We start from the raw sequence: 14,729 nt of genomic DNA on the forward strand, positions 1-14,729 counted from the left end.
GAGGAAAATTTAATTTGAAAAAAGAAAAAACCACAGTATACCGTTCCAAGAGGATCGCCTGATGAGGTCAGTCCAGTTTTGGAAGCACTGTACCAGCCAACCCTTACTAGTTAGTAAGATCGCAGGCAGGAGGGCTGCAGCCTGCAGGCAGGACTCAGTGCTGTTTGCTTTGATAATCGTTAAGCCATATCATCTGAGGTTTCCGGCTTGAGATGTGAATTTGTTTTATAAACTATAAATATACAGTGTATGTATAAAGCAGAATGCCTGTCCTTCTGATTATTTTTTGTACCATATTGTAAATTACATTATTTATTCTTTACCAATTTTTTGGGAATAAAAGGTGTTTTGGTTATTTAATATAATAAACAAAAACTGTTAAACTTCAGCTAAAATTTCCAGTTCAGCTTGTAAATGTTTTTATTGTGCATAAATACATACTAATACTTGATCTAATGACTGTCTTTTGTTCCTACTTTTAAAGCCAGTATGCTTGAGGTTCTGGCGAAGGCTCTACATTAGTGAGATGAGCCCTGAAACCAACCGGCATGGATGGACATAGCAGGAGAGTTAGGCGAATCCTAGGGGTAGACAGGAGGACCTCAGGGAACGAAGGTGACCGCTGAAAACTGAGAGGTGGAGGTCTTTGCACAGCCCGCTGCTTCTCTTTTGGGCATGGTCTGCCCTACCTTTGAACCCTCGCTTCCTCCTGAAGGCGTTGCAACCCCAAAGAAGCCAGCCACCACCCACCCCGAAACTTGCTAGCAGGCGGTGGGGAGAGGGGTGGGAATATGTCCGCATGGAAATGTAGATTCCTACTCTTAGACTCGCTAGTGTCGGAGGGTGGGACGAGCTGTAGTCCAATGCCTACCCCTAAAGCCGTGAGAGGCGGATGCTGGGGCCAATCGGCTGTAAGCGTGATGCGGTACTCCCCAAGCCTGCCTCTAATTGGAGCAGGGGGAGGGGCGGGGTAGGACTCTGCGATAGGCTGCAAAAGTGTGATTGGCGCGGGAGGCGTCCAACGGGCTTGGGCGGGTCAGGGTACCTGCGCGGGACCAAGCGGGAACCGCCGCGCGGCGGCTAGAGAGACGCGGGGCGGCGGCCGACATGTTCCAGGGCGCGGACGGCCAGCGGGGCGAGTCGGGCTCCAGGTGCGCAGGCCGGTGCTGGGTTCCGGGTGGGTGCGGAACTGCAGCCACTTGGCGGGCGGGAGACCCTGCAGATGCGGTGGGTGTGGCTCGTGGCTCCCCTGAGGGTGCTGAGCGAGCTCTCCCGGGTTGCCTGAAGCCGGGCCTCGCAGGAAAGCTGGGGGTTGAGCGAGCGGAGTGGAGACCGGGCGGCGGGACGAAGACACGTGGCTCTCCTGAAGCGCTTGCCTATGCTAGACGCTAGTCGGGCGCTGCCGAGCTCCGTTTGCCGGCTCCTGAGTCTTTCCCGCGTCCACCAGCTTGCTTTGGTTGGTTACGACGACCCTTGAATGTAGCTGAGTGGCGGCAGCAATCTCTGACCCAACCCACGACCAGGTGTCCATCGGGTGCACGTCCTGGTCCTCCCTGGCCGGGGACCTTCCCAACGTAGTTCCATCTGGACTTTTCCTTCTGTCTGATCTGCTTTGAGTGACAAAATTAAACTGGTGTTCATGACTTCCCGAGCTCCGGAAGTTAGTGGTGAAGTAGGCGTCCACGGAGAGGATTTGAGAAAAAGGAGGAATTCCCCATTTGAAATTGGAGTGAGGGCCAAGGGAAGGAAACTGCCGAACTTGGTTGATGAAGTCTCAGTCTGGGCCATGTTCAGTAGAAACAGTGCTTTGGGTGGCATTTGACTCCTGTTGGGAGGAAGCTAGCGCCTAGTCAGACTCATTGCCTCAAAGTCTTTGATTTTTGCCTGAAGCTACTGTAAAGTCTCCATTTCAGTTTTTCCTCTCTTCTAACCCTGTCTTTTGTCTCTTTGCTGAAGGATTTTCTTGTGCTGGGGATTTTTGAGCTGTAAAAGCATTATGCTATTGCCGTCATTCATCCATTAAATGGATAATGGTGAAGAATGTGCCCACATTTGTTTCTCGTGGCATTCATTATCCCACACCTGACCAGTTTCTAAAAGTTTTTCTGAAGTTCAGCGTTGCAGGATGTTTCGGAGTCATTGATACTGTTGAGGCGTTTTCTGGTGCCATAGTTCACTTGAAGTGTGTGGCTTTTCATCTTAGTCTATATCTCTTTTATTCTCTTGTATAATTTGAATATTTATGCTGAAAAAAGGAAAAAGTAATTGGAATGTACCCCCACATTGTGAATTTGGCCCCAAAATCTGAGCTGGCTAATCTCTTGCTAGCCCCTTCCATTCTCTTGGTGTTACTGTGATAATGGCTGCTAGGAGCTTCCAGAAGGCCACACTGTGCCATTGTTCTGAGCCCTGTTTATTGAAAGGCCTATTGAACTCTCAGTCCCATTTGTGAGACCCTGCTGGGGCAGCCTTAAGACTTGCATTGCTGTTGTAGGCTGTGCAACTTGTGCTTGCCCCATTGTCTTGGGGATGGAGGTGGACACTGCTGCAGCCCAACTGGCCATTATCTTTGTCAAAACTTCATATAGCACCACTTTACCTTGCTTGTTGTCAGATTAAAATCCCGACAAGTAAACAAAGCGATACTAAATCCTTAATTTCTATACCCATATTAGCATTAATTTCAATAACTGCCTTTGTCTCCTGCATTCCTGGCGTGGACTCAGCTTGTCTCCTCCCGAGGTGGCTTTGAGGTTCCAGGAACATGGTGCTTCTGTTGCATCGTGCACATGGAACACAAGCCATTGACGCAGACCTGACTCTACTGTTAGCTCTAGAGGTCCAGGCCATACCCTTGATCACCCCATGTTTTGCATCTAGAAGTGGGTGCAGAATAACCGCAGAGAGACTGGGAAGGTGAGAGTGTAGAGCCGAAGACAAACACCCGACAGGACATTAGTGGCTTGGAAAACAAGTGTCTTCAAATACACAAATATGAGTAAAATAAAGCTAGGAATATTCATGCCTGCTATCCCAGCTCGTGGGACCGAAAAGCCTGGGATGGTCAAAACTGGTTTGTGTCAATGGGCACTGATGGCAGGCAGTCTAACTTACCCAGCAACGTGCATGGTCTAAATCTTTGTTTTTTTTAATTGTGCTATATATTTTTCTCTGCTCCCCTCCCTTCCTCTCTCCTCCCCTTCAACCCTCTCCCAATGTCCCCATGCTTTTAATTTACTCAGGAGATCTTGTCTTTTTCTACTTCCTATGTGGATTAGATCTATATAAGTCTTTCTTAGGGTCCTCATTGTTGTCTAGGTTCTCTGGGATTGTGATTTGTAGTCTGGTTTTCTTTGCTTTATGTTTAAAAGTCACTTAAACATGTGATAATTGTCTTTCTGGGTTACCTCACTCAATATGATGTTTTCTAGCTCATCCATTTGCCTGCAAATTTCAAGGTATCATTTTTTTCTGCTGTGTAGTACTCCGCTGTGTAAATAAATGTAGCATGGTCTAAATCTTGTTGAGTCTTTTCTAATAGGCTTTTAGTTAAACTTTTTTTCCCCCTTTTCAGATGAACTTTTTGATCCTTTCCTACGGCCCCACAAGAAATGCTAACTGTTGATGGGGCAGGTTTGGCACATCTTCTTTCCCTTTCCTCCCCAAGAAGACGGTGACCTGGCACTGGTTCAGAGTCCTGTCGGTACGTGCCTGGCATCTGCGGCGTTGAGTGTCCAGCCTTGATTTTCTGTTGAAGCATGACTGGCACATTTTGTCAACCTGAGATCCTCACTTTATACTTCTCTGCCTTAGAGCCGGCAGTCTGAGAAGTTTGTTCACATTCCGCAGAAGTGGACCGCCTCTCTGGATGAAACAAACACATTTTAGATACTTTTGCTGTTGTTGTTAACTAACCCTAGAGTAGTTTCTGTTTGCATAGCTTTTCAGTCAGCCCTAACCTCCATGCTTGTCTTTTATGTGGCAACCATTCTTTGATTTTAAGTATTTTTCTAAATGCCTGAGGTCATCAGTCTCAATGCTCAGAGCTAGTGGAAGAGGGTGGAACCTGGTGTGGTGCACAGCTGTGGGAGGCAGAGGCAGAAGGATATCTGGGAGTTTGGAGCTCTTACACAGAATTCCAAGAAGCCACAACTGCATAGATAACCTGTCTTAAAACCAGAGAGGTGTGGACCATTTGCTGGATTAAAATTTACTTTCAAGCGGCTATGTATTGTTTTTAATTTTGAGATGGTCTTGGGTGGCATTGTATTCTCTATATAGTGGAGGATAACTTGTTTTGGTTTTGAGACAGGGTCTCTTTATGTAGGGTGCCCTGTCTGTCCTGGAACTTGCTATATCACAGAGATCCATGTGCCTCTGCTTCCTGAGTGCTGGGATTAAAGGCGTACCCCCACTATGCCAGGCTAAGGATAACTTGAATACTGATCTTTCTACCAAGTGCTGAGATTCCAGGTATTGGCTACCATGCCTGACTAAAAGGCATTTTAATAAGTCTAACCAGGTGTTTGAAATAGGCCTACAAAATCTTTCACCATGTTGCAGTTGTATATCTGCGCTCTGGACTCGAGGGCCAAGCTTTACGGTAATTTCATAAGTCGTCAGCTGACAGTAAAAATTATCCACTTTCTAACTTCCCTGTAGTGCCTGGTGAAGTTTCCTTCCCAAAGGTTGGGGCCTAAGGTAGGTGTTGCCGTTGGAACCCACATTCTTTATGAGTGTGTGATTAAAGGCTGTGCTTGTAGAATATGAGTAGAGTTTAGAGGGGTGCTCGGTGCGCATGCCCTGAGCAGAAGTAGGTAATGCTGCCAGTGCGGTGGTTCTTTTCTAGTCTAGGCACTTCACTGCTTACACCAGACATCCTAGTATAGCGAGTCTTTACGTCAGGAATTATCAGAGATGATGAACCCAAGATAAAGAGAAACATGGAACTTGTTAAAATAAGAAGGGGTCTGTATTAAAACCCAGCAGAGGATCTAGGGTATAGGCTACACCGTAATGCCTTCCTAAAGGTGTCTGGGAAACATAAGGGAAGAACACCTTTATCGTATACTTACAGTCGGGCCAGACCCCAGATCAACACTCATGAGTTCTAGCAGGGAGTCCCTGGCTACCTTGGCTACTAAGCAGAAGGTTGGTAAAGATAGGGACGTGCTTACATGTAAACTATGTAGCAAAGTTGAGACAACATGGAAAAGAAAGCAAAATAGAACATTTTTAATCATGACTTTTATTCTGATCAGAATCTAAAATGATATTGGCAGAGTATTAAAACTAATTTCTGGCTCGGCAGTGGTGGCCTTTAATCCCAGCACTCAGGGAGGCAGAGGCAGGTGAATCTCTGAGTTCCTGGCCAGCCTGGTCTATAAGAGCTAGTTCCAGGAAAAAGCTAGGGCTATTACACAGAGAAACCCTGTCTTGAAAAAGCAAAAACAAAAAAGCTAATTTCTGATCCTCATTTCTGTATAATATGACTCTTAAAAAATGTAAAGTTCCGTGTGTGGTTCACCTTACTCTACCCCTGTGTATGTGTCTTTCTGTGTAACCCAGACTGAACTCTAAATCCTGCCTTCATCTCTCCCGAGTGTCTTCGTACTGACAGACCTTGTGATGAGCCCGCTTCTGTTCACATCATTTCCATAGGAAAGCGGCCATCGACACCAATCCTAGTGAGGCCTGGGAGCCTGTGGGTTGGCTGTCATTCACTTGTGTTCTCTCTGTTCATAGATCCATGAAGCCCCCAGGAGGAGAATCGAGCAATCTTTTTGGAAGTCCAGAAGAAGGTGTTCCTTCAAACAAACCTAATAGGATGGCATCTAATATTTTTGGGCCAACTGAAGAACCTAAAAACATACCTAAGCGGACAAATCCTCCAGGTATGGTCTTTGTACTTCTTAGAGCCCTTGGCCTTCGTTTTCTTCTGTTCTTCTAAAATATTGTCTTAGGGCTTCTGTTGCTGTGGTGAAACACCAGGACCAAAGCAAGTTGGGGAGGAAAGGGTTTATTTGGCTCACAGAATGCCTGATGGCTTGCCTACAGCTCACTCTTAGGAAGCATTTTCTTAATTGAAGTTCCCCCCTCCCAAAGACTACAGCTTGTGTCAAGATGACGTAAAGCATCGTTTTGTTTTGTTTTTTAAGACAGGGTCTCACTCTGTAGACCAGGCTGGCCTTGAACTTACAGGCACCTGCCTGCCTCTGCCTCCCTCCTACTATGACTAGAGACATGCCCTGTCATGCCCAGCTTGTTCTGGGTTTTTACTTGATTGCTTTTTGTTGTTATTTGAAGACAGAGTCTGTCTGTGTAGCCCAGATTGTGAACTCAAAACCTTTCTGTTGTCTCCTGTGTCTGAGACTTCCGGTGTGGACCACGTGCCTTGCTTTTTTGTTTGTTTTGTTTTGTTTTTGTTTTGTTTTTCGAGACAGGGTTTCTCTGTGTAACAGTCCTTGCTGTCCTGGAGCTAGCTCTTGTAGACCAGGCTGGCCTCAAACAGAGATCCACCTGCCTCAGCCTCCCAAGTGCTGGGATTAAAAGGTGTGCACCACCATTGCCTGGCTTATTTGGTTTTCAACGTTTCACCTTGAATTCTTAGTCTTCTGAGTTATGTTCTTCAAGTTTGACCAAGCCAAATTTCCATAGCAAATAAAGTGAGCCTCTATGGACAGCACCAGGAATGAGTCGCCTAGTTTGATTTCCCTCATCACCACATGTATCGTTTATTTCCATCTTACAGCTCAGAAGGCAGAGGTGACACAGTTAATGAATAACTCGGCAGGGACTCCCTGACAGCTCTGCTACGGAGCCCTTTACTCACATTGTGTTGCCTTCTCCAGGCAAGAGTGCTCACACGGGACTGGTCCTCAGGAGGTGTGTGGGCAAGGTTCATTCTACAGTTTTAGAAAGATGCAGCCCTTATATATCCACCCCTAAGTGTGCTATTTCTCCCTTAAAAAGACAGGCCCTCTTTCAGTCTCCACTTTGTTTGTTTGGTTTCGGTTTTTCTAGACAGGGTTTCTCTGTTTAACAGCCCTAGCTGTCCTGGAACTCGCTCTTGTAGACCCGGGCTAGCCTTGTACTCACAGAAATCCACCTGCCTCTGCGCGCCCCCCCGCCCCCCCCCCCCCAGTGCTGGGATTAAAGGTATGTACCATCACCTGGCTCCAAGGACATATTTTTATGTAAATAAAGATTCAAAATAATCTTCATAGGACACAACTTTAATGTAAAAAGAGGGGGAAGTCTCGTTCGTTTGAATATGGATAAAAAAAGTGACCACTCCACTCTCAGGTCCCCTCTACACCAAGCAGTTATCTGAGAGCAAACGGAAGCAGAAGAAATCTAACAAGTTCTTTTAAAGAGTTTTGACCTAGGCGGATCTCTGAGTTCAAGGCCAGCCTAATCCACTGAGGAGTTCCAGGATAGCAGGACTACACAGAGAAACCCTGTCTTGAAACCCCACCCCCACCCCCAAAAATGTCCGTGGAATGCTTTTTTAGTTTATGGTGTTGTTTGGCTTTTCCTGGGGAGATGTAAACAGACTTGTGTTCACCTTAGATAGTAACAGACCAAATAAACAGTCCATGCAAGTCCAGCTGGTCAGCCACTGAGTTCATTGGGGTGTTTATGGAGCGTCAGGAAGGGTTACTTAGGGCATAGCTCCAAAACAGCTGCAGCACTAAAAAGGCCTTTTTCAGCATGGATGGTGGCCTCCTAAAAGACACATAGGTTTAATCCTCTCCTGAGGTCTGTACGTTCTAACATTTCCTGAGGCCATGTGTATCTGGGTCATACAGCTAGATACAGTGGGGAGGGGGTGGCTATAATTCCAGGTGAGGGTGTAGCGACCCATCACCTCTGAGGGCAATAGTCCACAGGTGTCACGCAGGTAGTCACAGCTTCTCTGATTATGGCAATGGATGTTGTGCCTGGAAGACAGTGCTCTAAATCATATGGGAAGCATAGTTGGCATGTATTGATAATTCGCACTATAGATGTTGTCTCGAGCATTTATCCAAGGAACTACAGCAACTTACAGAATCCTCATACAACCCATTTGTTGTCCTTATTGTTAAATTAAGAGATTGGAGGCCTAGAAAGGCAAGGTATCTTAGAGCAACATGGGTAGTCATTGGGGTGCTTCTTCTATTAGAGATTATAGCTCCTGCTGGTGTACGAAAGCCATGATTTGTCTGCCTCTATCTGGCGTAATGCTGTGGGGAAGGGGGTGCTCGGGATATACTGAGTGAAGACATCAATTGGTGTTTTGTACCTTTCTGCCTAACGTTGGCATCCTTGTATAATGTCCAGGCCTCAGGCCATGAGATCCTTTTGAGATGCACTGTTTCTATCATAGCCTCGGAAACTCAAGGGGCAGCCAGGGGCACATCTCCCGACTTGTTGACATCTAGTCGTCGTCCCTACAAGTTCTGGCCAGGAGGTCAGTGACTAACCTTATTTTCCAGATTGTAGGTTCACCATGAATAGCAGTGAATTAAACATTTAGTTATTGCTTTTAATCTGCTAAGAACTCTTGCTGATTAACAGAGGAGACTTTCCACTGGAAAAGGGAACTCTGGGGAGAGGTGGTGTTTTATTCCTTCCGCCTCTTGGAGTCCAGCCCAAGGGCGGCTTGGCTGTGCTTGCAGAGGCTGCAGTAGACCAGGTTAAGGATTAGTTGGGATGTAAGCCTTCAGGGACTTAAAGTAATTATTCCTCCCCTATTGCCCTGGAACACAGGAAGGCATTAAGTCTACTGATAGGCTGTCTCTCGAGGTAAACGCAGTTGGGTAGGGTCAGATGGTGTTCTGACATTCACTGTTCTGTGATTGTTTCTGCAGGGGGCAAAGGAAGTGGTATCTTTGATGCATCGACTCCTGTGCAGACTCGACAGCGACTGAACCCACCTGGCGGGAAGACTAGTGACATATTTGGGTCCCCAGTCACTGCCACTGCACCCCTGGCACACCCAAACAAGCCCAAGGTATGTACAACATTCAAATAGCAGACAGAAGAGGAAAAAGTTGCCGGGCGATGGTGGCGCACGCCTTTAATCCCAGCACTCGGGAGGCAGAGGCAGGCGGATCTCTGTGAGTTCGAGACCAGCCTGGTCTACAAGAGCGAGTTCCAGGACAGGCTCCAAAGCCACAGAGAAACCCTGTCTCGAAAAACCAAAAAAAAAAAAAAAAAAAAAAGAAGAAGAAGAAGAGGAAAAAGTTGTGCCAACTTAACTTTTCTAAAAGTGCCAACGCAGCTGTGACATCGTTAGGAAGAGTCAGGCACTGTTGGTTTCCCAGCATGGCCATTCATCATTAGGTTTGGAGTCACCCAGAAAACATGTCTCAACCTTCTAACACTGGGAGAAGTAGTCATGTTCATCTCTCTGCACAGCAGCTGCCAAGCACTTGTCTGTGCTACCCGATTTTGTATATACAAGGTCTGGTGACTGAGCACATTGCATGAGGGTTTGACTCTCATTGATTTTTTGAAAGATGTTGGGTTTGTTCTTTCTATAGTACTAGAGATTAAACCTGGGGCTTCATACACTCTAGACAAATGTTTTACCCATGAACTCTCTCCGCAGCTTGACCTTGTATTATCTTTGAGGGTTTATGGTCCTTGGCAAACAGGGTTGCAGGCTTCTGAGCCAGTGAAGGCTCCCTTGATAACATGAACTCTTGCCTGTACTCCAACTCAGGAGCTGCTGGGAAAACACTACCAGAGCAATGTGACTTTGGACTTGACATTTGGATGTACTGATTAGATCTCTGAACACCCTGACCTGGGGCCTCTAGAGGCTTGGCCAAGGCCAGTCTTAGCTTCCCTGTATCCCAGAGCTTATTGGTAATGAAACCCAGAACTATATTATTGTTATAATTGTTAGCAATATCTTTGTTTTAGTTACTATTTTTTATTTAAAATTTTCTTAGATTTTTAGATTTTGTGTGTTCGAGTATTTTGCCTATGTGCATGTTTGTATGCCATGTGTGCACCTGGTATCTAATGAGGTCAGAGGGCATCAGATCCCCTTGTGGAGGCAAGGGTGACAGTGAGCTAACATCACTGTTGCAGTTCAGCAGGGTCCATGGGACTCAGTCACAAGTCTCTGTCTTACAGTGTTGGAGATCAAACATGCTAGAGACGCACCTAACCACTGAGCAGCACTCTAGCCTACAAAAAAAGTTTATTTATTGTAAATTGTGTTATTTTTAATTAGTAGGTGTGGCAGCAAGAGGGTGTGTGCATGTGAGTACCCTCGGAGGCATCTTATTCCCCCGGAGCAGTAGTTACAGACAACTCTTAACTGGGAACTGATCCTAGATCCTGTGGAAGAACAGCAAGAGGTCTTAACCACTGCGCCATCTCTCTAGCCCATGTTTCAAAAGTTAAAAATAAAGCAGACCTAGCCTAATGGTGGGACACTTTAATCCCAGCACTCGGGAGGCAGGGGCAGGCAGATCTCTCTGAGTTTGAGGCCAGTCTGGTCTACAGAGCAAGTTCCAGGACAGCCAGGGCTACACAGAGAAACCCTGTCTCAAAAACAGCAAACAAATGAATGAATGAATGAGTGAGTGAGTGAATGAATGAAGCAGACCCTATAGTGCAGGTCTATAACCCTAGCTGCTCAGGAACTGAGGATCAATACCTGCCTACCTTCAGGGTGAGTTCAAGCCTAGACTGTGGAAATTTTAATGAGAGCCTATCTCAAAAAGTTTTTAAAAAAAAAAAAACTTAAGGATGTAGGCCTGGTGGTAGAATGCTTCTCTAGCAGGCATGAGGTCCTAGGTTCAAGCCTTAGGTAGGTAGAAAGGTCATCCTCAGATCTTTATTGTCTACCTGAATGAGCACTAACCTGATGACTCGTCTTGTTGTAGGATCATGTTTTGCTATGTGAAGGTGAAGACTCTAAATCAGACCTGAAAGGTGAGTATATTTCCTGCCTGTTGAGCTGGGAGAGTTCCTAGTGGATTTGACAGACAAAAGCAATCTCTGTGCTTTCCAAGACAGCTGACCAAAGCAAGCATAAGGGAACGGCTAGGGGCTGGAGAGATGGCTCAGGTGGCTCAGTGGCTGTTCTTCCAGAGGACCCAGGTTCAATTCTCAACCCCCACATGGCAGTTCATAGCTATCTATAACAAAGTTTCAGGGGATCTGGCACCCCCACACGGACATACATGTAGGCAAAACACCAATGCACATTAGATAGATAGATATATAGACAGAAAGACAGAGTGGGTAAGGGGTTTAGTGTTTAAAAAAGGCTGGGGTCAGGGCTGGAGAGATGGCTCAGAAGTTAAGAGCACTGACTGCTCTTTCAGAGGACCTGACTTCAGTTCCTAGCATAGTGGCTCACAGCCTTCTAAAATGAGATCTGGTGCCCTCTTCTGGCGTGCAGGCAAAACACTATATACATAAATAACTTTAAAAATTAAAAAAAGAAAGCTGGGGTCATGAGCATAGTTACTTCTGTAATACTTTCAGGTTTTCTTTTCTGGAGCAGTGGTTCTCAGCCTTCCTAATGCTGCAACCTTTGTAACACTTTTTACTACAGTTCCTCATGTTGTGATGGCCCCACCATCAAGGTTTTGTTTGGTTTTGTTTTGTTTTTTGTTTTGGTTTTTCGAGACAGGTTTTCTCTGTGGTTTTGGAGCCTGTCCTGGAACTAGCTCTTGTAGACCAGGCTGGTCTCGAACTCACAGAGATCCACCTGCCTCTGCCTCTCGAGTGCTGGGATTAAAGGTGTGCACCACCACCGCCCGGCTATCAAGTTATTTTCATCACTACTTCGTAGTTGTAATTTCACTACTGTTAAGAATCATATTGTAGCCAGGCGGTGGTGGCGCACGCCTTGCCTTTAATCCCAGCACTCGGGAGGCAGAGGCAGGCGGATCTCTGTGAGTTCGAGACCAGCCTGGTCTACAAAGGGAGTTCCAGGACAGGCTCCAAAGCTACAGAGAAACCCTGTCTTGAAAAACCAAAAAGAAAAAAAGGAAAAAAAAAAGAATCATATTGTAAAAATCTGTGTTTTCTATTAGCCTTAAGTGACCCCTGTGAAAGGGTCGTTCAGCTCCCAAAGGAGTCGTGACTCACAGGTAGAGACAGGTGGCGAGCACTGGTCCAGAAGCTCGTTGTGCCAGCAGGAAGGGTAGGGATCCAGAATGCTTCATGAACTTGAGACCTAGTGGGAGCTAGTAGAATTGAGAGCTTACCCAGTGTGCTGTGACACTTTCAGTTAGTGTAGTTGCTGCCTCTCACAGACAGATATTGGCTTTGTCCTGCAGATACAACAAACTCACCCCGAGGAGAGCAGAGCGAGAAGGGAAGCTCAAAAGAAGCAGACCATGCCAAGATACCCGAGCCCACACCTACAGTTGACAGTCATGAGCCCAGACTGGGACCGCGGCCTCGGTCCCACAACAAGGTCCTGAACCCACCAGGAGGCAAATCCAGCATCTCCTTCTATTGAGAGGCTCCTCCTCTGCCTGTACTCAGACCGGAAACTCAGAGATAGGGTATTGAAATGTTAGTGCTTCCTTTAACCCAAATGAGTCGGAGTGGGAGAGGGGTTGTCATGCGTGTGGGGTTGCCTGCTCATAGGCCTGATGCCTTTGGAGGAGCTGCAGAAGGACTGTGCCTTCCAGACTACCAAGATACACATCTGTGAGGATAAAGTGGGGCGCTCTTAGGCCTCCTCTGTAGTTGTTCTGTGTGGAACAGTAAGGTTCTGGGAAGGGCGAAAGAGATGGCACCCGTTAGCAGAAGGCTCATTAGGGTATGTCTCGTCTTTTTATCAACAGTGTGCTGGCTGTTGGGCATCTAAGAATGGTGGTTTGGCTGGGAAAAAAAGAAAAGAGAAAGAAAGGAAAAAAAAAAACCAAACTACCTATCCCTCACTGGGATGGAAGAGAAACACATAGACAAAAACTCTTAAAGACAGAGTGAGGTCTACATAGCCTTTCCTTTCAGGGAATGCTTATCACCAAAATGTTTCCACCTCTGAAGTTACCTCTGAGCTCTAGTGTCTCCTTTTCCTTTTGTTCCCTTCAGTACGTCACCCTGTAGTGTTGGAATGTGACTGCTCTTTTTGGTAGCAGTCAACCGAAAATCAAACAGTTATTCTCAGTCTTGTCCTGAGTGGAAGGTTTGGATGCCCTGATCCTCTGAATTGTAGTCTCCTTCCTGCACCTAAAACCATGGCCAGGTCTAGGTAGCAGCCTCTCTTCCCTTATGGTTGGTTTGGTTCCTGCCATGCCAGGTTTGCATATGGGTTGTTCCTTTTGTTTCTCTCATCAGCCTTGAGTCTAGCCTTAGTTCCTCACCGTGAGGGCTTTTGCTATCTGTGGTTCCTCCTGTACATAAGGCCTCAACCTCTGCAGGGTTTTAAAGACTACTCAAATATGTCCAGGTATTGGGTGAATTTTTGATTTTCCCATCTGTTCCTGTAGTTGGGAGGAAGACCTGCTGAAGAATACTGGGTTGGGCGGGTTTCTTTAGCCATCTGCAGAGGTGTTGTTAGGATCAGCTGCTTATGAATACCCACGGACTGTGCTTCTAACACCTAGAAAACGTCACTGTGTACACCAAAGCAGAAGAGTGACCTAAGCCACCTTTAGAAAGCCTCAGACTTCTTAACCTTGTTCATGAACAGTGCCCCTCAGGCCTGGATAGTGAGTATTTTGGCAATAAGGTCACGGCTGTCATCTGACAGCAGAGATCCTGGCTCCACAGCCATACTGCCTGCTTGCCCGGTCTTTCATGTCAGGCACATCTCTGTCCTGTTCCGTCTTTAAGGGCTGTAGCCTTAGTTCCTTGGTTCCCGCTTGTGGTGGGCGTCTGTGAAAGGGCTCCTGAGTGGTGCTACAGAGCTTTATAGCAGATGCCAGAAATGTCCTCGTCAGAGTTTGGGGAAGCAGCAGTTCTGCAGTCACGCTCATTGACCTAGATGCTCAAGTGCCTGCAGAAGCCCCTGCCGGGTTCTGCTTCCAGCACCTGGTTCATTGAGGGCTTTGACCATGGCTTTGTCAACCAAAGAGTTTATACCTTTCAGCTGCCCTGTTTCCTGAAGCCAAGAAACATGTATTACATGTATATAATTCTGTAACAACTCAAATGGGTTGTGGTTAAGTCATGAGGATGTCATTTGGAATTCAGAGTATTTTTTTCCATTTAAGAAAATGTCATAAATGTTTGCTTCATTTAGCCCAGACTCTTAACATTTTTAACTTATAAGGAAATGATACAATGATAGAAACAAACCTTTTGTAACCGCTTTCTTAAGTAGAAAATGATTTGTGAATTCCAAATTGCATTATCAAAAAAATCTGACATCACTGTGCTGGCCCTGCTGCTGGTCCAGCGAGAGAAGAGCTCCAAGACCACTTGCTGGCCTGGATGGCTGAGAGGCTATGGGAACCTGAGACAGTGACCCACAGCAGCTGCCTTACTCGACTCCTCTTTCTCTGAAACTGGGCCCAGAGCATGGCCAGTCTGCCGCCCAGGAAGAGACCCTGCCCAGCTAAATCCAGTGGAATACAGTTCTCACACCTGCATTAGCCTTAACACTTTGTTTAAGTGCATTTGGTGCCAACATTTTTCTAGCACTATGTCAGAGCAAGAAACCTGTCCTTACATCATAATGCGATTTTTTAGGAATGTTTTGTTATTTTTATGAGACAAAACTGGGTATAATGGTTGAATTAAACTTAGTAACCACA

At 46.2% G+C, this 14,729-nt stretch overlaps 1 protein-coding gene across 2 annotated transcripts; it reads left to right on the plus strand.

The window, feature by feature from the left end:
• The first annotated feature begins 1,043 nt into the window (after window positions 1–1,043).
• Window positions 1,044–14,729, plus strand: Jpt2 (Jupiter microtubule associated homolog 2). Of its 2 annotated transcripts, none has more exons than XM_075941528.1 (5): window positions 1,044–1,151; window positions 5,746–5,894; window positions 8,856–8,998; window positions 10,890–10,938; window positions 12,297–14,729. In XM_075941528.1, exons 1-5 carry the CDS (start codon window positions 1,108–1,110, stop codon window positions 12,479–12,481), a joined length of 570 nt encoding a protein of 189 aa, XP_075797643.1. In that variant the 5' UTR covers window positions 1,044–1,107; the 3' UTR covers window positions 12,482–14,729. The 2 variants fall into 2 exon arrangements, with proteins under 2 accessions (XP_075797643.1, XP_075797644.1); XM_075941529.1 differs by lacking the exon at window positions 1,044–1,151 and adding an exon at window positions 3,575–3,703.

The sequence above is a fragment of the Microtus pennsylvanicus genome, chromosome 11 (genome assembly GCF_037038515.1).
Source record: "Microtus pennsylvanicus isolate mMicPen1 chromosome 11, mMicPen1.hap1, whole genome shotgun sequence".
In the NCBI taxonomy this organism is placed as follows: Eukaryota; Metazoa; Chordata; class Mammalia; order Rodentia; family Cricetidae; genus Microtus; species Microtus pennsylvanicus.

Excerpts from the sequence above, each read along its gene's own strand:
- Jpt2 (XM_075941528.1), top strand. The coding sequence starts at position 1,108 with ATGTTCCAGGGCGCGGACGGCCAGCGGGGCGAGTCGGGCTCCAG. Across the intron at positions 1,152-5,745 it reads CGGGGCGAGTCGGGCTCCAG|ATCCATGAAGCCCCCAGGAG; the intron begins GTGCGCAGGCCG and ends CTCTGTTCATAG. Across the intron at positions 10,939-12,296 it reads CTCTAAATCAGACCTGAAAG|ATACAACAAACTCACCCCGA; the intron begins GTGAGTATATTT and ends TTTGTCCTGCAG.